The sequence below is a fragment of the Monodon monoceros genome, unplaced genomic scaffold, assembly GCF_005190385.1.
Source record: "Monodon monoceros isolate NGI ecotype Baffin Bay Population unplaced genomic scaffold, NGI_Narwhal_1 Super_Scaffold_10, whole genome shotgun sequence".
Taxonomy (NCBI): domain Eukaryota; kingdom Metazoa; phylum Chordata; class Mammalia; order Artiodactyla; family Monodontidae; genus Monodon; species Monodon monoceros.
The window spans coordinates 46,049,874-46,076,333 of record NW_021703766.1 but is presented as its reverse complement, the minus strand read 5'-3'; the positions used below and the strand labels follow the sequence as shown (position 1 = coordinate 46,076,333).

General features: G+C 52.7%; 3 protein-coding genes across 7 annotated transcripts in view; 2 read left to right on the top strand and 1 right to left on the bottom strand.

Moving 5' to 3' along the window:
* Positions 1–2,416: 2,416 nt before the first annotated feature.
* TTC9B (tetratricopeptide repeat domain 9B) lies at positions 2,417–4,694 on the top strand. Its single transcript, XM_029210889.1, has 3 exons — positions 2,417–2,847; positions 3,414–3,596; positions 4,478–4,694. The coding sequence occupies exons 1-3, from the start codon at positions 2,427–2,429 to the stop codon at positions 4,585–4,587; spliced, it is 714 nt and encodes a 237-aa protein (XP_029066722.1). The 5' UTR covers positions 2,417–2,426; the 3' UTR covers positions 4,588–4,694.
* Positions 4,695–4,867: 173 nt separating this feature from the next.
* Positions 4,868–21,331, bottom strand: MAP3K10 (mitogen-activated protein kinase kinase kinase 10). The gene is made up of 10 exons (XM_029238861.1): positions 20,240–21,331; positions 15,897–16,077; positions 12,884–13,032; positions 12,230–12,405; positions 11,139–11,385; positions 9,505–9,621; positions 7,515–7,692; positions 7,303–7,415; positions 6,247–6,927; positions 4,868–5,469 (listed from the first exon to the last, which is right to left on the bottom strand). The coding sequence occupies exons 1-10, from the start codon at positions 20,919–20,921 to the stop codon at positions 5,147–5,149; spliced, it is 2,847 nt and encodes a 948-aa protein (XP_029094694.1). The 5' UTR covers positions 20,922–21,331; the 3' UTR covers positions 4,868–5,146.
* Positions 21,332–21,438: 107 nt separating this feature from the next.
* The window catches only part of FCGBP (Fc fragment of IgG binding protein), a 141,535-nt gene continuing 136,513 nt past the window's right edge, over positions 21,439–26,460 (top strand). For 4 of the 5 annotated variants that reach the window (XM_029238836.1, XM_029238810.1, XM_029238851.1 and 1 more), the window contains exon 1: positions 21,439–21,898. The gene's annotated coding sequence lies outside the window, so the exon portion shown is untranslated. Of the gene's footprint in view, positions 21,899–22,016; positions 22,151–26,460 lie in introns of those variants that run through there. The other variant, XM_029238804.1, reaches the window with a different exon arrangement.

Genomic DNA, 26,460 nt, shown 5'->3' with positions numbered 1-26,460 from the left:
CTTTTGATTGGTCACTTCCCGGGCTTCCCACCCATCTGATTGGATGTTCTCACCAAGTCCCTTAATGGCTGCTGGGAGACGCGATGAGAATTCTGGACTCCGCCGCCAGGGGGCAGTGGCGGGCTTCCGCAAGCACCGCTGAGCGGGACAAAACGGGGATCCCTAACGCAAACGCTTGCGGGAGTTAGGGATGCTGAGAGGAAAATCGCAATGCAAGCGAAGGAAACTCGGTCTTCGGGTTGGGGAGAAGCTAAGAGCAATGGCGACTGTGAGAAGCTGAGAATGCCTGTCCTAGTCATGAGGAATGCTAGCTACCTTGATGTTGCCAGATTTTCAGATTTTGTTCACGAAGGAAGCTGAAAATCTGTGATTCCATAAATATCTCTGCTCTTCTAATGCTGGCAACTAATTCAATATTTTTAACGGTTGCACAAATCTAACACATTACATATACTGGCCTGTGAGGGTCATCAGTTTGTGATAGTATGGGCCTTTGATGGCAAGAGTTTGTTAAATGGGATCTGATTTACTTAACCTCTGAAGTGCCACAGTGTCGGTAGGTATAATATAATACCGACCTCTTGGTGGTGTGATGAGGACGTGAGTTAACATAAACCTAAAGCTTTGAGACCGTGTCTGACACTTAGTAGGTGTTGCGAATGTGCTAGCATTGCATCCTAGCAGGATTGTGAGGTACAGTTGTCCCCTGTTTCTACCGAGCCCCTAGCACCTAGCCATTTGGTAGGTGTTCAGAAAATAATTGTTATGAATCAGTGGGTTTCCAAGTTTTTAATTAAAACAAAAACATGCCCGAGGTGCAGAAAGGTGACCAATGCTGTTCTGGAATCCAATCTCGGGAATATTAGACTCTTAACCAAGCCTGGGTTTGGACGTGCAGAGAGGAGGAAGTTTTCACCACTGAGGTGTTCAAGTTTGGAGGATTGGGGATCAGGGAGAGACTCAGCAAAGTACAATAAAATATAGAAGCAGATACTGCAGTTGGGATGAAAGGTGTCATGTTCAGGTTTGGGCCTGTTGGGTGGGAACTGCCATGGGACCTCCGGGGGAAGAATGTGCAGTGGGAGGGGGAGGGGACAGTGGAAATGCAGGCTTGGTGCTTGGGAATGAGACTCCAGCTAGGGTCTTGGGTGTGTGTGTGTGGTGGGGGTAATGGTGCTAATACATAGTTACTCATTTATTCAACAACTATATGTGGATGCCGACTCAGAGTCAGGCACTTACGACCACATATCTCAGTCTCATGGACGATAAGAAACACTGGCTGTTATTTGCCCATTACTGTACCAGGCCCTGTGCTTTACGTGCATAATATAATTCAGTTCCTACGGCTACTCTGAAGTAAGCTCACTTGTTACCCCCCTGTTACACAGAAGGAAGGTGGAGGAAGACCAAGGAGCTTGGCCAAGGTCCCACCACTGAGTAAGCAGCTAAGGAGTGTTGAAGGACAGTCATTCACCCTCAGTTTTTCTCTCGAAAGCCTCTCATGTATTTCCTTCTCTACACTCTTTTATTATTGTGTTCCTCACTCTGGGCTGTCACTTGACTGCTTTCCCACTGGTTTTCCTACCCAGACAGCGAGCTCGATAAGGGCAAGAAGCAGATCTCTCTTGTTCATCGAGTTCTCCCCTCTTCCAGGAAGTCTTCACTCACCACCTCAGCCTATGCTGGGTACCTCCTCTGGGCCGTCAGAGCCTGTTGTGCTTCCTGCGTCCCAGCCCCGACCCCCCTGCCTGTACTTCCCAGGCTAGCCCTCTCTGGGCTGCCACTGTCTGGTCATTGGTCTGTCTCCCCCACTTCCCTAGGGACCCAGTGAGGGTAGAATCTGAGGCTATCTCAGTCCCTGCTATGTCCCAGCATCACCCAGCCCCAGAGTTGGGCACAGAAAGATATCAGTGAATATTTGTTTGTTGCATAGATAAATGAATGGGTTCCAAAGTTGCTATCATAGTCCCACGTTACTGATGAGGATACAGAGTTCCAGGTAATTCAGGTGATTTATCTAAGTCATACAACTAGTGAGAAAATAAGCAGGTATTTGAATCTGGGCAGCTTGCATCCATAGCCTGTGTTCTTATCCAATATGCCAAATGCCTAGCGGTCTGAAAACCAGCCTTCCACGAGGTTGTTATCTTCCTGCTCTTTCTCCCAGACTTGTTCTTTCCTTCTAGAAAGGTTTAGGAGCTTTGGGCATGGGAGAGGAGAGCAAGCAGGAGGATTGGGAGGGTAAGGGGAGTGCGAAGGAGGGATTTGAAGGAGACAGTGGGGAGGTCTTGAGGGGTTTCTCTAGACCCATAGGGGGCAGCCGGAGTCGGCTACCGGAGGTGCGGGGGCGGAGAAAGAATGGGGACCAGCCCCGCGGGGGGGCGATGCGGTAGCTGCAGCGGCGGCCGCAGGAGTTTCCCACAATGCAGCGCGGCGCGCTGTCCCCGGTGCTGATGCTCAGCGCTGCCCCGGAGCCTCCGCCGTGCCCGCCTCCCGCCCTTTCCCCGCCGGGCCCCAGCCCCCGCCATGGGTCGGCTCGGTCCAGTCCTGCCCCAGAGCCGTCGGGGGGCCTGGGTGCGGCTCTCGACAGCAGCCTGCGGGCCGCCGTGGCGTTTAAGGCGGAGGGTCAGCGCTGCTACCGAGAGAAGAAGTTCCGGGAAGCCATCGGCAAGTATCATCGGGCACTGCTGCAACTGAAGGCGGCGCAGGGGGCCCGCCCTGGAGGCCTGCCCGCTCCCGCCCCCGCCCCCGGGCCCGCCACCAGCCAAGGGCCAGCCCGCCTCAGCGAGGAGCAGCGGCGCCTGGTGGAGAACACGGAGGTGGAATGTTATGACTCTCTCACTGGTACGGGGCCGTCGGGGAGCGCAGAGGGTGCATATGTGAGAGGGGTGGGACGTGAGAGGCACTAGTCAAGCCTTGGGGGGGGCGGCTGGAGGCTTCAAGGGGCTAGGGCTGGGGTCTGTGGTGGGAGACCTCAGAACTTGATCAGGAAGAGGGGTTGGGAGTCTAGGGGACCACAGGGAATGGAAGGAGCTGGGATGCAGGAAATGGGCTTTGGGCTGCGACCTGCGAACCTCAGGTGAGAAAAACCTACCTTGGATGAGCCATTCAAGGACCCGTCCCTCACCTCTGAGATCACCCTTAGTACTCTCCCCTACAGACACCTCCCAGCTAAGCACCTGTGAGCCCCTGTCTGTGTTTTTCGCGCCTTCTAGCGGCGGTGCAGATTGATTCTGTCTTGATTGGTCAGAAGCTTGGCGGCCCCCGGTGGCCTGAGCAATCCCTTAGGCCGGGTTCAGCCGTGGGAAAGGGAAGGGGTCCTCTGCAGCCTGAAGGCCAGGCTCCTCGCGGTCAGGTGAGGCCTGGGGTGTCGAGAGGCTCTGCGAGTGTCGGTCGTGGTGCCCCCGCAGCCTGCCTGCTGCAGTCGGAGCTGGTGAACTACGAGCGGGTGCGCGAGTACTGTCTCAAGGTGCTGGAGAAGCAGCAGGGCAACTTCAAGGCGACCTACCGCGCCGGCATTGCCTTCTACCACCTGGGCGACTATGCACGTGCTTTGCGCTACCTGCAGGAGGCCCGCAGCCGGGAACCCACAGGTGAGGGGGCGGGGAGGGAGCAGGGAAAGGGGCTAGAGAGGAGGAAACAAGGGCAGGAGGATCAGGGCAGAGCTGCTTCAATGAATGCTGTACCCCTCACCCCACGTCCGGCCTCCACCCATCTACTACTTGCACACGCACTCCTCCACTCACCTGACGTTCGTTCGCGCCCACTCACCCCTCGTTCCTCTGGCGTTCACCCAACCACCTCTCACCTGTTCCATCCTGAGCCCGTCCTGCTGCTTCCCACTTACCTACTCAGCCACTTCCCTGGCCACTCACAACCCCCTCCCCCATCGCCATTTTCCCCTCCCCCTGAATTAATTCATCTACTCACTCACTAACCTGTTCACACACTCACCTATTCTTTCACCTGTTTCCTGGCAGTGCCAGGAGATTGGCAGGGGGCGGGGTTGGCAGAGCTGGAGGCTTGTTCCTTGCCCTGTGGGAGGTCATAGGGTGTGTGTGCGGTGGGGTGGCGGCAGACACAATACTCAGTTCTGTATTAGGAGCCACTGAAGAGGGAGCACAGCAGGTGCATGACACAGGGTGTGGGAGCAGGGGCAAGATGAGTTTTCCTCTTGGAAGCAGTTTGGAGGGAACAGGCTTCTTACAGTTATCAGTGGAGGGTAAGAAGTGTGACAGGAGTCTCTGAGAAGAGGCATTCCTGGCAGAGGGCACAGCAGATGCAGAAGTGTGGACGTGTGACACGCCCTGCTCTGCTTGCTCGGTTGGGGCTTTGGGAGAAGGGCTCTGGCTCTACCAGCCGTGGCGGGGTGGGCCGCCGAAGGCCGGGGACCATGAAGTGTGAGCCGAGGTGGTGCAGATGTCACCTGCTGCCCCAGGACACGCAGATAATGCCCTGCCCACCTCCCCTGCAGACACCAACGTCCTGCGCTACATCCAGCTGACTCAGCTGAAGATGAACCGTTGCAGCCTCCAGCGGGAAGACAGTGGGGCTGGGGCTGCGTCCCGGGGTGTCACTGGCTGAGGCCAACTTGGGGGGACCGTTCCTACCCCCACTGCCCCCCACCTCACCATGTAACTTCCCCTGACTCATGTGTTTGCTGGTAAAGCACTTGTCGCTGGTGACCATAACCTCTCCGCGTGGTATTCTTGCGGGGGCCCGGGTGGGGACATGGGCCTGGACTTCAACCCCTGGACCTCGGAGATCCAGCGAGGCCTGGGAGCATGGGGGGGGCGGGTGTCCCACTGGGCACGATCTAGGATCAGGGCCCGGCACAGGGAAAGACACATAGCCAAGCGTGGTAGGGGGCAGGGGTTACCTTTAATGCTGCATTTTGTGCCGAATCCCCCATGATGCCCTGTCCCTGAGTATCCCTGCCCACCCTCCCCCCCACCGCAGGGCAGGCACAGGGCCCCCCCACCCCCGGGTACAAAGGAATAAATTAATTGCCCTCCCTCCCCCCCCTTCCCCAATAAATAGAGTATCCTGCCCAGGGCCTCCCCTGCCTTGTGGCACGGTGGGCTGGGGCGGGGCCTGGGGCGCTACATTCATGGCTGCCCAGGCGGGCGGTGGTGGGCAGGCCTCAGAAGGAGCCGTGGGCCCCACACAGGGGCACTGTGCTGTCCTGGCTCTGCCCCTCCATATCCATGTCAAGCAGCGTGGGCTGCATGCTGGGGGGCCCGGGGCTCTCCGGAGTGTCCGGCCTGCTGGGAGGAGAGATGCTGAGTGTCTGGCCAAAGGAGACCAGTTTCCAGGGGTCCAGGCGGGGACGGCTGGCAGCTGGCCGGGGTCGTGGGGCGAAGGTCAGGGTGGTGGGACGGCCAGGGAACTCGGGGGGCCGACGGCGGGTGGGAAACAGGCCCTGGGGGTCGGGCAGGCGGGGGAAGTCCAGAGGATCTCGAGGGCCTGGTAAGAGAGGATCAGATGAGGTGAGTGGCGTGGGCCAGAGGGTGGTGTTTAAAAGCCAGGAGCATTTACATGAAATTGGAATTTGACTTCTCTTGAAAAATCTGCTGATTTTGTTGGGCCCACTTTCCAGCAGGGTTTGGACCTTTACCTAGCCACCCCCCGCCAACTGCTCAATCATCTGGGTGCAACTCTGGGCACAGTCCTTTATCTTTCAGAGCCCATTTCCTTGCTGTACTCTAGACAAAGCCCTCATCCCTCGCACCTCTCTGACACTGAGCCAGGTTCACAAAGACCCACAGAGACTCCTCAGGCATGTTGCTGTCTGTGAATGGGGATGACAGCACCTTGCTACATAGGTGAGGATTAAATAAAATGATAACAGTAATTGTAGAACAAGTAGCACAGTGCCTGATAGGAAGCTCTTAGCTCCTGTCTGTTCTAATCATCTTTGTGAGTTAGTAAACTGTATAGAACAGGGCATAGCACATGGGTATTAGCTCTAGTAATTGTTGTTGCCATTAATGCCACCTGCCTGGCCCCTGTAGGCATTAGAGTTTGCCAGCCCTACTGCACCCTGCGTCTCAATTACCCAGGGACTCACAATGCCTCACAAAGCAGTGGGGGCCATGGGGACACAGACCCTCCTCGCCATGCTAAGCAGGGGAGGATGCCTTAGCATCCAGGGGGTCGTCGCTGGGCTGGGACACAGGGCTTTGGTGGGGGCACGGGAGATGGGCCTTTTTCTGCGCCGTGGGCGCGTGGAGCCTCACTCACCAAGGCCAGGGCCGGTGGGCTCGGGCGCCCCCCGCTGCCCCAGCGCCCCGTCTGACGGCGTCCTCCGGTGCCCGCGGCTCACAGCGCGCGCGGCCGTGACGTGGGTGGGCGTGAGTGACTGGCGGGGGTCCTTCTTGAAGCTCTCCAGCTCCAGGTCCACCAGGGGGTTGGTGCTGGGCGCGGGTGCGGGTGGGGAGGGCGGCGGGGAGGGCGCGGCCGGCGCGGCCTCGTCGCTGTCGGAGCGCAGCAGCGAACGCGTGGAGTTGCAGTCGGACACGGACGACAGCGACACGAGGGTGGCCGAGGGCGCCAGGCCCGGGCTGGGGGCCGCGTCATCGCGGCGGCTCGGGGAGCGCCCGGGTGGGCTGAGGCCCCGCGGGAAGCGGCCGCCGCGGGGGAAGAAGAGGCCATCGAGCCAGCTCCGCGGCTCCTCGCCGTTGGCCGAGCGCACCTCAGCCACATCGGCGCCCAGGCCCACGGCGCCCAGCAGCGTGGCGCAGCCCAGCAGCGCGAGCTCACAGCGCCGCCGGGAGCCGTGCCCGGGCCGGGCGGGCGGCGTTGGCTCCCACGGCGCCCGCGCCCCGGGAGAGGGCTGGCTGGGCAGCGGCACCGTGAGGTAGGACGGGGTGGTGTAGGGCGAGGGGGGCACGCTGCTGCCTCCGTCCGCCTCCGCGAATTCCTCTGCAACCGGGAGAGGGCCGTCACTGGACTCGACTCACTTAACTCTAGGCGCCTGGCCCCTCGGCCCACCCCCCCTCGGATCTGGAGGCAAGGGGTTGCCCCAATGAAATGACCCCTCCAACAAGAGCGCCAAGGCCCACTAGGCGTGGTTCTCGATTATTTCTCCCCTCAAACCCCCTCCTCCGGGGAATGATCCCCACACCCCAGGAACCGGCTGCTCCCATTCCAGGTATGTGTCCTACCCTCTGGCCCAGTGAAATCCGGCTCCCTCCTTGCAGCCCTGGGGAATGGTCACCCCTTGGTCTTGGGTTACGGTCCCCTTTGCCAGGGAATATTCCTTCCCCCTCCCTTTTAAAGGCACCCTCACCCTCTTACCCATCTCATTGAGGCTAGCAAAGCCTGGGGTGATGGGAGTGTGTTTGGGGGATTTGCCCAGGTTGGGGGCACTTGATGACCACTGTTTGCTTCCTTCTCCCAGGGCCTTCAGCCTGCAGGGGTCACCAAAGATGGGAGGTTATAGGCCTCCTGGCTGCCAAGGGCCTGGGGAAGAGGCACAGGGTGTGGGATGGGCTCCATGTAGCCAATACCTCTCCTCTCCTCCAGCCCGCTCCTTCTGCAGCGTGGAGCTGGGCCCCCAGGTCCGGCCCTTCTTCTTGCCCCCAACCAGTTCTTCCTTCTTTGGGGGTCCACTGTTGCGGCCCCACGTCCCACTGCCACCACTGCTGCTGCCACTGCTGCTACCTCCACCACCATCCACAGGAGTCACTGGGCCGAGAGAAGCCACTTGGTTAGTGGGTCTTAGTCTGTCCCCGCTGAGCTCCCAGCCTTACTCTTCTCCCCTTGGTCCCACCCTCCACCTGGAAGCCCAAGGGAGCTTGGACTCCAACTCCAATCATGACCCTCCCCTGCTCTACATCCTTCCATAGCTCCCCACTGCTGTCAGGACGACGTCCAGCTTCCTCAGTTTCATCACCCGTCACTTCTCACAGCCTAACCTTTCAGCCATCCATTCATTCCCAAAGGTTTACTAGCACGTGCTATGTGCCAAGCCCGTGGCAGGTCCTGAGAAGACATCAGTGGGCAAGGCAGACAAAAGTCCCTGCCCTGGGGACTTCCCTGGTGGTCCAGTGGCTAAGACTCCGCACTCCCACTGCAGAGGGCCCGGGTTCAATCCCTTGTCAGGGAACTAGAGCCCACATGCTGCAACTAAAGATCCCACACGGGGCAAAGAAGATCCTGCATACCACAACTAAGACCTGGTGCAGTCAAATAAATAAATAAATATGAAAAAAAAAAAAAAGTCCCTGCCCTGAGGAGTTTGCGTTTTAGTGGGTGAAGACAGACGATCAACAAGAGTCACACTAGGTACATCACCTGGGTGGGGGGCTAGGAGGTGATAATCGCTGTGGGAAATATAAAGCAGGTAAGGGGTTTGGGGAGTTAGGGAAGGTCTCGTGTGAGAAGGAGGAATATGGGCAAAGACCTGAAGGAGGTGAGGGAGCGGGTCAAGTCGATACAAGGGACAGGAGCCTTTCGGGCAGAGGGGAGATGCTGAGGCCCCGTGGAGTGTTCTGGAGCAGACTCGTTCCCTGCAGCGCCAGTTGCTCTCTCTCCTCTGCTCCTATCACATGTTGAACATACCCCGATGCTAGTCCTGACTTACTGTTTGGTCGTTATTTGTCTTTGCATCCCCCCAGGAGAATGACCTCTGGGGCCTGGTACAAAGCAGGTGCCCAAACAGAAATGTGTGTAGGGGGTGGTGTGTGGGGCGAGGCCAGGGGTGAATGATGGGGCAGAACAGACTGGGGAGCCGGCTGGGTACCCTTCAACTCATCAGCAAACCCTGACAGCTGTACCTCTGCCATGTAGCTGACTCACCCTCTCCCCTCTTCAAGGCCCCCGCCCTGGCCCAGCCCCCTCGTCTCACTTGCCTCCCACCTTGACTCCTGCTGTCCTCCAATCCCTACTCCTCATGGTGGCCAGAGGGAAAAGGTTAATTTTACCACATCACTGCCTTGCTCACAGCCCTCCAGAGACTACCCCGTCTCATTTAAAATAAAATCCAGATTCCTTATCCCAGCTCTTAAGGCCCAGTGTGATCCTCCCCTGCTGAACCCTTGACCATAAGCCTAGTGCTGTCTCTCCCATTCATCCTACTCCGGCCAAGTTGGCCTTCCCAGCTGATAAACACACCATGCTTGTTCCTGCCTCTGGGCCTTCGTCTTTGCTGTTCCCTCTGCCAGGGATGCTGTTCCTTCAGATCTCTGCATGTGTCACTCCTCCTTACCATTGCAGGTCCCTGCTCAAACCTCAGCTTCTCTGACAGGCCTTCCTTGTGATTTCAAACCAGCAACTCTTCTGTTTTATTCCCTTCCCTGATTTCCTTTATAGCGCTTACCACTACAGGAAATTATCCTGCTCACCAGCTTGTTTACTTGTTGTCTGTTTCCCCTCATGAGAATGAGGGAGGGGACCCTGCCCACCTGGTCCCCTGGTGTTGCTCTGGCTTGGTACAAGGTATGTGCTCAGAGAAGTCTGTTCACTGACTGACTGGTCAGGGCCTTGGGAGATACTCACGGCGAATGGCCCTCAGCCGGGGGATGATGCTGGGGCTTGCGGGCGGGCTGACCCCATCTGATCCTTTCCGTTTGTCCAGGGTTGGAGAGGCCTGGACTGTGATCTTATGTTCAAAGCCTGCGAAAAGAAAGACTTCCCTAAGCACACGGTTCCATGGGTAGCCAAAGAGCGGTTCCCTTTGTAGAAGGATAGAAGGAATGCTACCATTTTGTATTCCTTCATGCGGTGGTTCTCAAAGTGTGTTCCCAGACCAGCAGCATCAACGTCAAGTGGAAACCTCTTGGAAATGCAGATTCTTGGGCCCTCCCTTAATCAGGAACTGTGGGGGGGAGGTGCAGCAATCTAGCTGCGGTGTAAAAGCCCCCCAGTTACCTCTGATGCACACTCGGGTCTGAGAGCTGCTGCCCTGAGGATCTAGGCCTGAGTGTCCAATATGGTGGTCATTATGCCACACACGGCAAGTGAGCGCTGAAATGTGGCTTGTGCAGCTGAGGAACTGGAGAGTTCTACCTTTATTTAATTGTAAGTAATTTAAGTTTACCTTTCAAAACAGACCCTCAGTTCAGTCATCGGAAACATTTAGGCATGTTTGGAACAACTATGGTATGTGAATCTGCCTTTTCAACTGTATGTTTTATGAAATCTAAATACAGCTCAAGATTTTTTGATGAAAATTTAGAGCCCAGATTGAGATGCACTGTAAATATAAAATACACCCTGGATTTCAAAGATTTAGTGTGAAAACAAGAAGCTAAAATATCTCATTAACAACTTTTCTCGTACTGACTACATGTGAAACTACAACATTTTGGGTATATTTGGCTAAACAAAATATATTAAAGTTAATTTCACCTGTTTTTACCCCTTTTTCATATGGCTACTAGAAAATGTAAAATTACACATGCGGCTTGCATTGTATTTCTGTTGGCTGGTGCTATTCTAGGCACTGCTTTAGGGCTTGTAACATCTCTTGTAACAAAGAGAGAAAAATCAGTATGATGTGCCTTCTGATGTTACCTAGGAAGCAATATTTAAAAAAAAAAAAAAATCAAACCTGAACTTGAAACTGATTAAGCCCTGAGATCCAGCTATTAGGTTGAGCCATGTGAAACGTCTGTTTCTGTAGGTCAAAAATGGCTGAACGTCAGCAGTTTCACATGGTTTAACCTAATACCAGTTTATAGGAAATTCAGGGACAGAGCGACATGTTAAAAGATACCAGGGAGATGCAAGCAGTAACATCAGACTGTGGGAAATGCTACAGGATAAATGATGCAGTTCCTCAACCAATTATTGGCAAGGAGGAAAAAAAGGTATTAAACAAATATTAAAAGATATTAAACAAATTGCTGGGAGATAAAACTATAAGGAAAAGTAAGGAAGTGATTGCCCTAAAAGTCAAGACAGGGGTTACTCTTAGGGAGCGGCAGGGGGATGTGTTTGGACAGGGCGTGTGGAGGCATATGGGGTGGCTGTAGGTTCTCCCTGCTTTCATGGGAGAGATTCTACTAAGGTGTGATATATTTAGCAATAAAAAAAGTTTAAAAATAAATAAATAAAAGGAAGAGATAAGCCCCGGGTTAGGGATGCTCTCAGCGGCCTCTCAGGGATGCTCAGGGGACGTGGGCGGGTACCGGAGGGCAGGCTGATGTGGCTGCTGCCTTCTCGCAGCTTGAGCAGGCGGCTGCGCTTGAAGTTGCCCCTGCGTTTGCGGACCCTGGGCTTCTCCTGGCTCAGCTGGCACATGAGCAGGTGCAGCTCCCGCTCCACGATGTCCATCTCACGCTCGGCCAGCTCCTGCTCGCGCCGCCGCAGCTGTTCTTCCTGGAACCGCTGCTCCTGCGCCGCCCGCAGCAGCTCCTCCTCGCGGCTACGGAGCTCCTGGAGAGGAGATGAGGGGCTTGGGGCTAGGAGCTTAGCTACTCTGCCCCTGGGGATGGCTCCAGGGCTGCTGGGTCTGGTTGGTGTCCTGCTCAGGGCTGTCCTGCTGTGGGGCAAACGGGGGGCACAATCCAACTCACACTTCACTAGCCAGGCTGGGTGCCAGGGCAGGGGACTGTCTTAGCTCAAAGAAAGGGGTGGCTTTTCTTTTTTCCTTCCTCTTTGATTTTTAATTTTTTAAGTCTTCAATTTGGAAAACATCCACAATGGAGAGAAAAGTGTGCCCCATGTACCCATCATCCAACTTCAACAATTTTCTATACTTTGCAAATCTTTTTTCATGTATCACGTTCCTTCTCTCCTCTCTCCCCATTTTTGCTGTAGGATTTTAAAGCCAGTCCCAGACCTCATGCAGTATCACTTGTAAGTACTTCAGTGCAGGGCGCCTTTTTTTTTTTTTTTTGGTGGTATGCGGGCCTCTCATTGTTGTGGCCTCTCCCGTTGTGGCGCACAGGCTCCGGACACGCAGGCTCAGTGGCCATGGCTCACAGGCCCAGCCGCTCCGCGGCATGTGGGATCCTCCCAGACCAGGGCACGAACCTGCGTCCCCTGCATTGGCAGGCGGACTCTCAACCACTGCGCCACCAGGGAAGCCCCTGAGGGTGCCTTTTTTTTTATCAACCTTCCAACAGGAGGCTGTCTTTTCTTAATATGCAAGAAAGGCTCCCTTGGCCCTGCATGGACCCAAAGACCCCTGGGCTCAGGGGAAGGGATTCTGCCCCATCCAAGGCATCAGAACTCAGGGATCTTGCTCCATCCCTCCCACCTTGCCTCCTGCCTTCACCTTCTCCTTGGTCCGGAGGTCATCGAACATGTGTTGAATCTCCAGCTTCCAGTCTTCCTGCAGCGAGTGGAAAGACTCCAGCGGCATCTGGAACAGGGCTGACTGTTCGATGACTTCAAGTTGCTTCAAGATGCTGCCAAAATCTGGCCGCCCGTGGGGGTCTGGGTCCCAGCATTCTGGGGTGGGGGTGGAGAGGACAGCAGTGGGAGTGGAAATGTCAGTGGCCATGCTCTGGGGCATCGGCCTGCTCAGTGGAGGCAGCACTTTAAAGGACTGTGGACAGACAGCTCCCATGGAGCCAAGGGGAAGGAATTCAAAGCCAAATTCCTGGCAATGTTTCACTTGGTGAAACTCTGGGGAGAGAAACTCAGGGACCTGTTCCCTGACTGGTGGTAGAATCGAGGATCAGGGAGGAATCCCAGGGCCAGTGAGTCCTAACAGGTTGCCCTCAAGAGCTGTGGGCCTAGCCAGAACACAGGTCTGGAGGCCATGGAGCCAACTGTGGGGGAGACTATTCATGGCCCCATGGTTCCAGCCCCTTGTCCCTCACTCCTGGGCCCAAAGGTATGGTTGGGTGTGAAAGAGTGAGGTCTGGGCCTGAGGGCCCCTGCCACCCCTAGCTGAGCCTACCCTCTCCACGGGGCCCTGGCTCACCCTCCAGTAGGCGGGCAAAGGGCTCGGGGCATGTGGAGGGAATGGGCAGAGTCAGCTTGTTCATAGCCACACCATATGCCACGGCCAAGGCGTCGATTTCACGGTAGGGGACCTCACCCGTCAGCAGCTCCCAGAGCAGTACTCCGAAGCTGCAGGTGGGGGAGAGGGAGGGGTGATGCCACAGCCCACCCTAATCCCCACCTACACCCCAGCCCTGCCTCCAGTCCCATGGTGGGCCTCCCTCCCCCAAGCAGCCAGCCCTGGCCAATGAGGCTGCAAGAACCTGATTTGACCTCTATCGGCCTGATCTGGTGGGGTTGGTTCTCTGATGTCTCTCCTTTGCTCTGCCTCTCTCCTGCCTGAAAACCTTCAGTGGGTTCCCCATGCCCACTGAGCAAATCCACCCTTCTTAGCTCTGATCTTGATGACCCCTGTAGCCTCGCCTCTAAACACTCTCAGCCCCGTACCACCCCCGGCTTCATCTTGCAGCCACGCTGAACAGTTGAACAAACGCTGTTCTTCCTAACCTCTGGCCTTTGCACATGCTGTTCCCTTGGTTGAGAACACCCTTTCCTTTGCCTAACAGTCCTTTAAGTCACAACTCGGGTGCCCCCTCTACCTGGAAGCCTTCCTTGATTCCACAGCCTCCAAAGCTGGGTTGGAAGCCCCTTCACTATGTTTCCATAGAACCCTCTGCACTTACCTCTAAAAACAAGTTAACACTATTTAATATTTATAAAGCACTTACTCCAGGCCAGCACTGCTCGAGGCCTCACAACAGTCCTGTAAGGCAGAAGGCACTGGAATGACCCTCATTTTATCCAATGAGCAGGTGCAGGCAGAGAGAGGTTAAGTTGTTTGCTTAAAGTCACACTGCTCATAAGTGATGGAGCCACACTGAGACTTAGGTCTGTCTGATGCCCACGACAGCGTCCTTAATGGCTACACAATTCCAGAGCATGCATCACTGTGCTACGATCACCTGCGTGTCCATCTTCTCCAGTAAACTGTTCTCCTTCTGGATCCTGATCCCTGTTTCATGCAGTGCCCAACACATAGTAGATCCCCGTGCTCCCCCGTTCCATGCATTCATTCAACATACACTTATTAAATGTCTGCTGTGTGCCAGGCATTGTTCCAGGTACTGGAATAAGATAGACACCACCCCTGCCCTCATGCAGCTGACAGCGTCCCCTCCTCTCAGTGACAGCACTGGTAAATTTGAGCTGGGCAAATGCTGCCTGAAATAATTTTCCATCCTCCTTTGCATCTAAGTGTGCCCATATGGCAACGGTTCTGGCCAGTGGGATATAGAAGAGTGTGTAGTGTGCAACTAACTTCCAGGAAGTGTCCTTAAAGGGGAGGGGTCCCCTTTCCTCTTTTCTCCTTCCTCCTGGTTGGAATATAGACATAAAATCTGGAGCTCAAGCAGCCATTTTGGACCATGAAGTGGACTTGGGGATGGAGGCTATACAAGGTGGAGAAGAGTAACAGTGGCTTGTAACTGGAGGGGGCCAGACCCTCCCCTCACAGCCTCTCCCATGTCTCTGGAAACCTGTGGGGATGTTTTGATTGTCACAATGACTGGGGAGTGCTACTGACATTTGGTGGCTGGGAATCATGGATACTTAACATCCTGAAAGGTACAGGACAGTACCACACAAGGAAGAATTATCCTGCCCAGTGTCAATGACGCCACAGTAAAAAACCCTAATATAGGACTCAATCCCTAATGCTGGGGGTACTATATTGTGTAAAAGTCATGGGCTTTTACATGACAGCAAAAACATCAGTCTTGTTTTTATTTTGGGTTTTCTGTTCCTTGCCACTGAAATATGGCTCCTACAAATGTTTGGGACCATAAATGAATGCCTTATGTGAAGCAAGACTAAACTTCCCCCCAAAGGGCTGCGCTGCTCTAGTTGAGAATTCCTGTCTTATTTGTTTGCCCCAATACCATGACTTTGCAGCTTGGTCCATCTGGAGCCTCAGCCGGGGAATGATCTTGATTTGGCTGCCCACCGCAAGTAGAAGGTTAAGTTTCTGCTGTCACCAGGTCTCGCAGGCAATGAACAGCCTCCTCATTGGCCTCCTGCCCCAACTCCTGTCCCCTACAATCCATCAGGCGAGGGAGCCTTTGCGATGTTAAATCAGATCATGTCATTCACAAATGCCTCTAATGGCTTTGCAGTGCACTTAGAATAAACCTGAATCTACTCCCTCACCTGCAAGACCCTCCAGCTCTCCCTCCTCCATCATTTCCTACTACTTTCCTCCTTGCCTGCTCTGCTCCAGCCACATGTTCCTTTCTGGAACACACCATGCTCATTCTCACCTCAGTTCCTCCTCTGTGGAAGCTGTTCCCTCTTCCTGGAAAGCCTCTTCTCCTAAACTTTGCATGATTGGCTCCTTGTCATCCAGAACGCAGCTCAAGTACCACTTCTCAGAAAAGCCTTTCCCAAAGTCACCTCCAGCCCTCAGAGTGCCTTTCAATCAACCTCCTAGCTCGTAACACTGTCTAGTACTTTTCTGGTGGACTAACTTACTACCTTTTAAAAATTATTATTATAATTTCAACTTAAAAACAGCCTTTTTTAGCTTCTGAGGTATGTATTATTCCCGTGGGCAGGAAATGGGTCTGTTTTTATATACTGCTGTATCCCTAGCTCCCAGTGCAGTTGGATGGATGGATGAATGAATGAATGAATGAATGGTTTCCTGTTTGATGAGTGGGGGCAGAGTAATGGATGGTGTTTGAGGGGTCTTTGGTGCTGACCACCTATCTTTATACTCCTGGAATTTTCAAACGTAATCCAAGTCCTCCTCAGCTGCCACTTCTGCTGGCAAAGCAGCCACCTGCTTTTGTGCTTGTCTGATGGTCTGAACTTGCTGGCGGGCCCCTTTGCCAGGCTCGGATCCCCGCTGCAGTGGCAGACCGTCCCTCCCACTCTGCCGTTTCCCCCTTCCTCCCTCCTCCCTTCCCAGGAGGCCTCCCCTGTCCCACCGTCAGCACCTCCAGACGTCACTGCTTTTGGAGAACAGGGAGAGACGGATAACCTCCGGAGCCATCCAGGCGTAAGTCCCCGCAGCGCTCATTTTGGTGGTCTTGTGCCACTCACGGGCGAGGCCGAAGTCTGTGATTTTGAGCACCGTATCTGCGAGGTTGTGGTTCTCGATGGCCTCCAGAATAAGGACTGTGGGTAGGAAGAAAGGTGGGTCACCCCAGACCTGCTGGCTGCAGCCCCGTGTGTCCTGCCCCCGCCTCAACTGGAATCTCCTACTTGTTCTCTCCCTGCCGCCTGGGGTCGCCCCCCTCTGCAGCAGCTCCTTTCCTGGCCTCGAAGACCATGAACGCTTTCCTGATGGTCTAATCCCTGCCTCAGGCTCCCATGAGGCGTTGGGAAGCTTCTCCTGAGTTCACTGGCCTCCTGACTCCAACTTGGGCTCAGGGGAGCTCAGTGAAATGTCGATGGCCATGGCCTTGGTTCTCCTCGGTCCAGGCCTTGAATTCCCAACCACCGCAGAAGTTGACAACTACAAACCATAAGCAGAAGGGGATGGTTTTCCTTTCCTTTTTGTCACCTGCTGTGGGTAGCTGCATTCATGGCCCCAATTCTGCTCCTTTCTGTGTCACACTCTTTGTATCTCCACATCCTTTACTCTGGGTTGGCCGTATGACTTGCTTTGTCTGATAAAATGAGGCAGAAGGGACAGAATGCTAGTTCCAAGCCCAGGCCTCTCATGTCTGCTTGCCCTCTTGCCCTTCTGCCATCACTATGAGAACATGCCTCGGCTAGCCTGCTGGTCCAAGGAACATGAGAGATACTCGGAGCAAAGCCTCTCCAGCTGAGCTCTGCCTAAATCAGTTTACCCTCCATCAGGCCTGCAAATGTATAAGCAGTAATAAAGGACACTGAGTTTTAAGACACCAAGTTCAGGGAGGGTGGGAGGGTTGTTACACAGCATTATTATGACAAAAATCTGACTGATATATCCCTCAAGCATGTTGAATGGTTCCAACTTACTTGCTGTCTAGGGTTATTACTAACAACAATAATAACCATGGCTAGTGTTTATTAGGAGCCTATTATATGACAGGCACTGTGCTAAGCCCTTTATACAAATTAACTAGCAAGCAACCCACTTTATTGACTAGCAAACTGAGGCTCAGAGAGATGAAGTCACTTGGCCGAGATCACACAGCTAGAAAATGGTGGGGGGAGTTCGCGGGCGGCCTAGCGGTTAGGATTCTGGGCTTTCACTGTTGTGGGCCAGGTTCAATCCCGGGTTGGGGAACTGAGATCACGCAAGGCGCACAGTGTGGCTAAAAAAAAAAGAGAAAATGGTGGGGCAAAGACCCAAACTAGATCTGTCATCAGAGTCCAATCTCTTAACTGCCGTGATATTCTACTACCTTCTGTCAAACAGAAGGTAGTGTACAGTAGTATCCTGCCTGGGTTTGAATCCCAGCCCTGCCACTTATTCGTTGCATAATCTTATTTACTTTATTTTTAACACTACGATTTCTCCTCTGTTAAATGGAGATGATAATGGCATTGACCCTCTAGGGTTGTAGTAAAGCATTATTTCCTGAAGCAATAGTAGGCCCTCTAAAAGCATCAGCTCTCTTTATTAGTGTGTGATGTTGCCATAACTGTTCCTTATGTCTCCACCTTTATCTTTGGCCATTCCTGGCTACTTCTCCAATCATCATAACAATGAGGCAATCCTGCTGTCATACCCATTTGGCAGATGAAGAGACTAAGTTTTAGAGAGCTCAGACCACTGCCCAAGGTAACACTGTTGGTAATCTTGTCCCTTCTTTAAAACCCAACTCAAATGTCACCTCCTCCTGGAAGCCTCTCGAGACTCTCTAGCATGTGACTCTACCTCCCAGAAGTTCTCCCTTCTCGAGTCACCAACTTCCCTGTTTGTGGAGTGACCCTGTGACAGAGGGAACACCCCATGGTCTTACACTTTATTTCTGCATCTCCCAGGCTGGGCCTAAATCAATTCACTTTAAAAAGCATTTATCTGATTATGCTACCCCTGCTTAAGACCCTCTGATGGCTTCTACTACATTGAATAAAATATCCAAAGCACTCACAGGGGCCCCCAAGGTTAATGTGATCTGGCCCATCTATTTTTATGACCTCACTTCCTTCCACCTCTGCCTCCCTCCTGCTCTTCCGACCTCTTTGGTCTCCTTGCTGTTTCTCCAACAAGGCAGCTTCATCCCCACCTCAGGACCTTTGCCATGCCTAGATCTTTGTAAAGCTGGGTCCTCTGGGTTCAGGTCTCTGCTCAAGTGTTGCCTTCCTGGAGCTCTGATCTAAAGAGCTCCCTCTGCCCCATCCTTAATCCGCTTTGTTTCCTTCAGAGTCCTTGAAACTCTCTGAAATTTTGATACCTATTTAAATATCAACCATCTATTTTTGTTCACTAAACTATAACTTCTATGGGGGGGGGTCTTGCCTCATTCACATCTGTCTTGGCTTGTTCACATCTGTAACCCCAGAGCCCAGGACAGTGCCTAGTACACTTAATTCTGCTTCAGAATTATTCGTTGAATAAAACAATGAATGAATGGCGTCAGATGAGGATCTCCTCAGGGGAGGCTGAACGGGGGAAGCTGTACTGTGGAGGCCCTGTTTCCTCTGTCTCAGGCATGGAGCAGTTCCATTGCCCAAGCAGGAAGCCCTGGCCTAAGAGCCCCACCAACCCTTTGTCCAAGTGGCATTGGCTACAGAAAAACGTGGGGGCGTGGGAGCATGTCCTGATACCCCACCTGCAGGCTGTGAATCAGCAGGGCTGAGGCAGGGCTGAGAAGGGACCCCAGCCTTCAAGAGGAGCGTGTTGGCAGTCCTGCCTCCATTTACCCAGCATTTCAGGAGTCAGAGCATCAGCATCAGTGGAGATGGGGACCATCAGTCTGTCTTGCTCAATTCTCTGGGGCTGGTGCAGGGCTTGGCGCACCCCAGGCACTCGGTAGCTATCTATCTGTTGAGTGTATGAATGCCAGGCCTGCCAGGTAAGGAAGACTCTGTCCCTCTATTCTAGGGGCTTGCAGTTGGTGGTGGTGAGGCCTAGCAACGAACATGAAACAGTGGGATGGGGGTCAAACAAACTTCAAGATGTAGAACTGACAGGAGTCAGAAATAGATGAGATGTGAGGGCTGAGGACAAAGAGAAAACCCTCACCTATCACGTGAGGGCAGGGAACATGCTGGCCCCTCTCACTACTGATCTCTCTTGCTTAGTATATGATTTGGCCCAGTAAATACCAAACGAAAGAATAAACTGAACAAATAAATGCAGAAATGAAAGGGAGTGACATGAGGCAGAGGAAGGACGGGACAGCCAGGAAGGTAGGATTTTTTTCCCTGCTGTATCCTAAGGGTCAGGACAGGGCCTAATACACAACAGGTGCTCGGGAAATATCCGGGAAATGAATGAATATCCGGGGAATGACTGTGAGTGCTGTAAGGGCAGAAACCATGGCTGTTTTGGTCCCTGTTGGGCTTCTACTTGATAGGTGCTCAATTAATATTTGACATCATGAGAAGCTCCTTGAACTAGATGTAGGTTCTGGGGAACCTTGCCTTCCATCTGGCCCCAGACCTCATTCAACCAACCAATCAACTTTTGAAAGTCTATGACAGGCCAGACAGCTTGGATGCTTTTACATAAGCCACATCCCTTTTCCTCCTCCCTCATCTTTCCCAGTGTGTCTTGGCTAGCTGGGGCAGAGGCCTAGGAGGACACCAGGAAGTGGTTCTCAACTGAGGGCTAGTCTGCCCTCCAGAGGACATTTGGCAATGTCTGGAGACATTTTTGGTTGTCATAACTGGGGGATGGGGGGTGGAGAATGCTAATGGCATCTAGTGGGTAGAGGCCAAGGATGCTACTAAGTAACCTACATCACACAGGACAGCCCCCTGCAATCATCTGGCCCCAAATGTCAGTAGCGCTGAGACTGAGAAACCCCGACTCTAGGCCAGGTTCTATCTGTCTCTGCCTGGTGGACTCTGGCAGCGTGGCTGGACAGTAAGTGCCATGAGGGCAGGCACTGTACCTGTCCTATTTACAGCAGGGAGCACAGGGCCTGTCACACTGTTCATTTATACATATTTATTGGGCTACTGTGACTGTAGCCTAGGAGGCAGGTATTCCTTCAACCTTTCTGGGCCTCCTTTTCCTCTCTTAATGGGGCAAGGACTGTCTCACCTGGCCCTGAAGGTATACTGCTGCCCCTTCCTGCCCCAGGCAGTGTCTTCTGGTGTCCCCATCCCGCCACCTAGGCTTGTCCTCACAAGGTTCTACGGAAGCAAGTTTTTTGGGGAGGACACCACTTACTGTTGATGGACTTGAGGTCCCGGTGGATGATGGGCACAGGGGCATCATTGTGTAGGTAGTTCATGCCCCGGGCCACCTGCACAGCCCAGTTGACCAGCACGTGAGGGGGCACCCTGCGCCCTGCCAGCACCCTGCTCAGTGCGCCCCCTCTGGCATACTCCATCACCAGGCAGAGGTGTGGGGGGCTGAGGCAGGCGCCCCTGAGGGCAATGATGTTGGGGTGCTGCAGGGCTCCGAAGAGCCGGGCCTCCTGGCGCACCTGCTCTGCTGTCACCGCTGGGTCCCGTTCAGGGTCCAGCCGGGCGGCCTTGACCGCCACCTCCTCGCCATGCCACAGGGCCCGATAGACCTTGCCAAAGCCCCCTACACCGATGATCTCCTCCAGCTGCAGCTCGTGGAAGGGGATCTCCTGGGGCAGCTGGAGGTCCGCGGGCGCGGCGGGGGTGCCAGGGGCCACGTAGTTGCTGGGGAAGACGCCCACACGGCCGCTGGGTAGCTGCCCGGTCCACCAGCCCTCGTCGCCCGACACGGCACAGTCCTGGGAAAGCACCTGGACGCGGTCGCCCCTCCGCAGGGTCAGCTCCTCCTCGCCCGCCGCCTCGTAGTCGAACACTGCGGTCCAGACGGGCCCCGCGGGGGTCGTGCCCCACTCCTTGGCCGCCCCCAACTCCTCCTCCTCCATGGGGGTGGGGCCAGGGGCTGCGGGAGGCCGCTTCACACAGGCTGCCCGCGGGATGCAGAGGGCGGGCCCCGGCGGCCAGGATGGGGGGCAGTCCCTGCGGGTTCTAGGGGGCTCCTGGGGGCCATGGCTGGGGGGCCCTCCGCAGGAGCAAGAAAAAGCCTCTTTAAAAGGGCAGGGTTGTCCCCTCTGATTCAGCTGTCCAGGCAGGGTGGGGTGGGGGAAGGGCGGCGGGTTCACCTCTCCCCCCTAAACGTCAGGGCGCTAAGAAGGCCTGGCCGCGCGGCTGCCGAATTCCTGCCGGGGTCCGCCGGTGGGGGACGAGGGTGAGGGAAGCAGGCAGCCCCCTTCCCCGCGCCTCTCACCCCGCGCAGCTCCACCGGCGGCCCCCGGCTCCGCATCCCGGGCCACGATCGCCGGGCGGGCGGGGCTGGCGGAGCCCCCCCCCCCCCAGGACGGGGTGGCGCGCCCCCCGGCCTCCCCCCCCGCGGGGCCCCCCCGGCGCCCCCCGGCCCCGCACCCCGGGCCACGATCGCCGGGCGGGCGGGGCTGGCGGCGCCCCCCCCCCCCAGGACGGGGTGGCGCGCCCCTCGGCCTCCTCACGCGCGGGGCGGCCGGGCGGCCCCCATCCTCAGCATCGGGCTCCCGGTCGGCCCCAGCCCCTGCCCCCGCCCGCGCCGCTTCCCGGGGCCGCAGGCAGTGCCTGAGTGACGTGCACGCTGCCGCCGTGCCGCGGTGCCGCCTGGGAGTTGTAGTCTCCGACAGCGCGACTTCCTGGTCGGTCCCCAGTCCCCCAGCCTCCAGAGCCCGGCTGCGGGCCTCGGGCCGAAGTGAGGAGTGCGCGTGGGCGAAGGAATTCTCTCGGGGAGATAAGCCTGGCCTCAGGCCCTCCCTGGGACGCCGTGGGCCGGAAGCCTGGAGGAGGAGAGGAGGAGAGGGCCGAGCGCTCCTCACAGGCCCTGCGGGGGCCGCGGCCCAAGGTGGGGTTGACGGTGACTGACGCTCTTCGCAAAGCGAAAAGTAGCAGCTGCGTGAGTGGTGGTTACTGTCCGGAGCCTCTAACGCAGGCCAGGATTAGGTCGCCGCAGTTGGACTGCCCCTCGGGGCCCCGACCCAAGGTGCACGCCGGGAAGTGTAGTCCGTTCGCGAACCGGTGCTGTGGAGCAGTCCCCCAACCGCGGACAAGGGAGAGCTGCTTGGTGGCTCCAGCAAGCTGGGGGGTCAGGCTGATGGTGAGGCCTCTGGGGGAAGGCAGGGCTGGGAGGATGTTTGTAGTGTCCCTGGGGAAATCACAACCACATCTGCTTTCCCCACCAGCCCTGGGTTCCTCTGCCTCTGCAGTCAGAACTCGAGAATCCCCGCCTTCCATAATGGGAATTTCAATTTTGTGGGGCTTAACGGTCATCTTATGCTGAGTGCTTTGCATACATGGTAGCGTTAAATCCTCGCAAAGCCCCTAGTTTACAGATGACGCATAGAGAAATAAAGTCACTTGTCCAAGATCACAACTATAAATGGCAAAGCAACAATCAAAGGCATATATTTCTCTCCCTCTCTCTTTTTCTTTTTTCTTTGGCCGCACCGTGCGGCAGATCTTAGTTCCCCAACCAGGGATGGAACCGGTGTCCCCTGCAGTGGAAGCTCGGAGTCTTAACCACTCGACCGCCAGGAAAGCCCCTCAAAAGCATATTTTAAAATTAAAAACAACTACCACCACGACAATCATGATTTTTAAAAACACTGCCTTCCCATTTAAAGAGTGAGGAAACTGAGTCCTGCAGAGGTTCGATGACTTGCTCAAGATCTGTAAGCTTGTAAGCAGCAAAATTCTGCGTCTTTTCACTTAGCCTCTCCTTAGTGGTCTGGGGGTCTGGCGGGAGGAGAGAAGAGGGGAACTTTGATGGGCTCTGGTGCCCAAACTCCAGAGAACTGCCCCACAGTATCCTGGGAAATTGTTCCGCGCTCAGGGAAGTGGGTACCTGCTCTCCTGTGAGGGAAACTCTGGACCTCTCAAGAATGCTTGTTGGAAGAGAGGCCCCGCTTCATTCTGAGTACAGGCGTTTCTGCTATAACCTGATACATGCTTTCCTGAAAAACCTGTAGTTCTGCAAAACAGTGCACTAAAAATGACAAGGCTTTATGGGAAAAATAGAATTAGGGACAGATTGCTCAAAACGTATGCAACTTAGTAATCAGAGTGCTACAAAACCAATAACGTTTACTTATTTATTTTTTAATATTTGTTTAGTTGCACCCGGTCTTAGTTGCCACACGTGGGCTCCTTAGTTAAGGCATGCATGTGAGATCTAGTTCCCTGACCAGGAATGGAACCGAGGCCCCCAGCACTGGGAGCGCAGAGTCTTATCCACAGCACCACCAGGGAAGTCCCAATAACAATTCTAATAGAAATACTAGCACAGTTAAATATACACGGGGTATTTGTGCTTAGCAATCAATACTTTAAGTGCCTTCTTTGCAGTCTTAAAGGCTGGGGCTTGTACTTCCTTCACAGAGATGCCGGCTGGAGATATTAACTTCTAATGGAGACCATTTTCTTCAAAATTAAAAATCTGATCCAAGGTGTAGTCTTCCTCATTAATCTGTTATTTTAATGTGGGAAAATATCGTTGCAGTTTCTTCATCTGCTTTCACAGCTTTGCCACATACCATACCCTTGTAGCAAGCAACGCGTCTTTGAAATCACTAAACGATCCACGGTGGATCTAAAGGAAGACATTTCTATAGAGTTGCAGCTTTTCCCCTTAAGATCTTCTTTTATCACTAAGGCTTCCTCTTTGCCTGTGAGAAACCTTGCCCTTGATTGCTTCAAAATGTTAACTTCCTAGAGAAAATTGCATATTAACCAACATGGCTGTGGTATGCTGACATCCTTACTCTGTTTACCAATTGTTTATGGGGTGATTCAAGTCAAAGAAGGTGGGCAGCAGAACAGGTGGTCTCCAAGCAGATGCCTAGACTTAGGTGAGGAGAGGGACCCAGCTTGGTTCTAAACCTGGTAGGCTCTATAATGGAAATGGAGAGTGGAATAGCATTTGTCAAATCCATAAAAAAGTCCTTTGGATTTTGATTGGGATTATAATGAATAAATTATTAATTTGGGGAGAATATGACTTTGTAATATTGAGTCTTCTGTTCTTGGACAGGTATAACTTTTTTCCTGGGATATCTTATATGGCTTTCTTTGGTTCACTCACTGGATTTTACTGTTTTTACTTATTTACTTGTGGCCGGGATTTTGTTATTTTTTCCGAATCAGTTACTGCTGTTTTTAATGCTGAACTTGGATGTGGCTGCCTTGTTGAGCTCACTCTTATTTGTTCTAGAATAGCTTGACAGATAATTCTCTATACTGTTCCAGTTAGATGACCCTGGTGTCCAGGGAAAAAAAGACAGTTTAGTTTTTCCAATCTTTATAACTCATTTCTCACCCCTCACCCTTTGGCTGAGGGTTCCAACACAATGTTGAATGACAGTGGTGATAATGGACAATGCTTGTCTTGTTCTAGACATTTTAAAGGAATGCCCCTAAGGTTTCATCATTAAGTATGATGTTTTCAGTAGATTTCTAGTAGATTTCTAAATTTTATTCCTAATTTGCTGAGAAGTTTATTTTTTTTTAAAAGCAGGCATTGACTTTTATCAAATGCTTTCTATGCATTTGTTGATATGATCAGATGACTTTTCTGCCTTAATCTGTTAATGATGAACCATCCTCTGTTTCACTATTGCTGGATTTGATTTAATAACATTTTCTTTAGGGTTGTTGTGCATTTGTTTTCATGAATGGAATTAACTGTCTCATGGTTTTCTTTCTCGCGCTGTCCTTGCCCAGTTATGACATAAGGGAAATGCTAGCTCTGTTCTACGATTTGGGGGAACCACCTACCTTTTCCTGCAGTCTGGAATGGTTTGTGATATATTGGAGTTATCTGTTCTTTGAACATTTGGTGGAATTTGACTGTAAGATCATCCATGCTTGGTGCCTTTTTGGTAGGTCTTTGGTTATAATTTCAACCTCTTCTGTGGATATTGGTTTATTCAGATTTCTTACTTTCTCCTGAGATAAATTTTTGTAATTTATATTTGCCTAGAACAATATTTTATCTAGGATTTCAGATTCATTGGTATAACTTTATGCATTTTATTTCTTATGAATCCTATGGATCTGAAGTTATATTTCTTTTGGCTTTCCTGATACTTATTTGTTCCTTCCCTTATTTTTCTGGATCAAATTTGCCAAAAATTTAAATAGAAAAACATTTCTGTTTTTACATTTTTTGCTCAATATTGTTTTATTGGTGTTTAAAAAACTCCCAGCTTTTTGTTCTATTGACGATCTCTTCTACTTATTTGTTTTGGGGGGGGTATTTTATTTCATTAATTTCTTCCTCAATTGTTGACTCATTTTTTTGCATTTTAGTATTTATTTTGTTGTTATGTATACCCAGGTTTTGATTTGTAGTGCTTTCATTGTCATTCAGTTCCAAAAAAAAGTGTAATTTCAATTCCCCTTAACCCCCAAATTATTTAGAAATGTGGTTTTTAATATCTAGGTATATGGATTTTTCCTTGATTATCTTTTGTAGTTGATTTCTAATTTTATTTAATGAATGTATTTCAAATGACATAAATTCTTAGGAATTTGTTGAGATTTCCTTTATGACCTAGTGTGTGGCATTTGTTTGTTTTGTTTTGGAAGTGTGCTGTTTTTAAAGGATATACATTCTAGTTGTTGGGATAAGAGGTCTGACTGTACAAGTTTATTAATGATCTAATTCTTAACTATTATATCCTTACCTTTTTTTTATCTTGTTGTTTTTTTTTTTGCGGTCGCGGGCCTCTCACCGCTGCGGCCTCTCCCGTTGCGGAGCACAGGCTCCGGACACACAGGCCCAGTGGCCATGGCTCGCGGGCCCAGCTGCTCCGCGGCATGTGGGATCCTCCCGGACGGGGGAACGAACCCGTGTCCCCTGCATCGGCAGGCGGACTCTCAGCCACTGCGCCACCAGGGAAGCCCCTTTTTTTCCTGTTTGATCTATTGGCTTCTGGAAGGTGTAATAAAGTCTCCCATTATGAGTGAGGATATGTTCATTTCTCATTTTAGCTCTATCAGTTTTTACTTTATATATTTTGAAGTTATGTTGTTAGGTGCATAAGGGTTTATGATATTAATATGACACCAGTGAATTATTCCTTTTATCAATATGAAATATCCTTTGCTGTCCTTCGTAATGATTTTTGCTTTTAATGTGTCTTTTTTCATAACATTTCCTTGGTACTTCTCTTTCATTCATTCTTCTTTTTTTTTTCTTTTTCTGTGGGTTGATTTTATCATACTGCTTCATTTCTGACACACTATAGCAATAGTTTGTGTAAAGCTATCCTCTTATATTATTTTTTCTCCATATCCCCATTCCCACTTTTATTTCTTCCTCCACCTCAAAGACACACTTTCTGATTTATGTTTAATTTATGGTTCTTGGATATGTCTATATTTCTAAAACATGTATAGTGCTTTCTA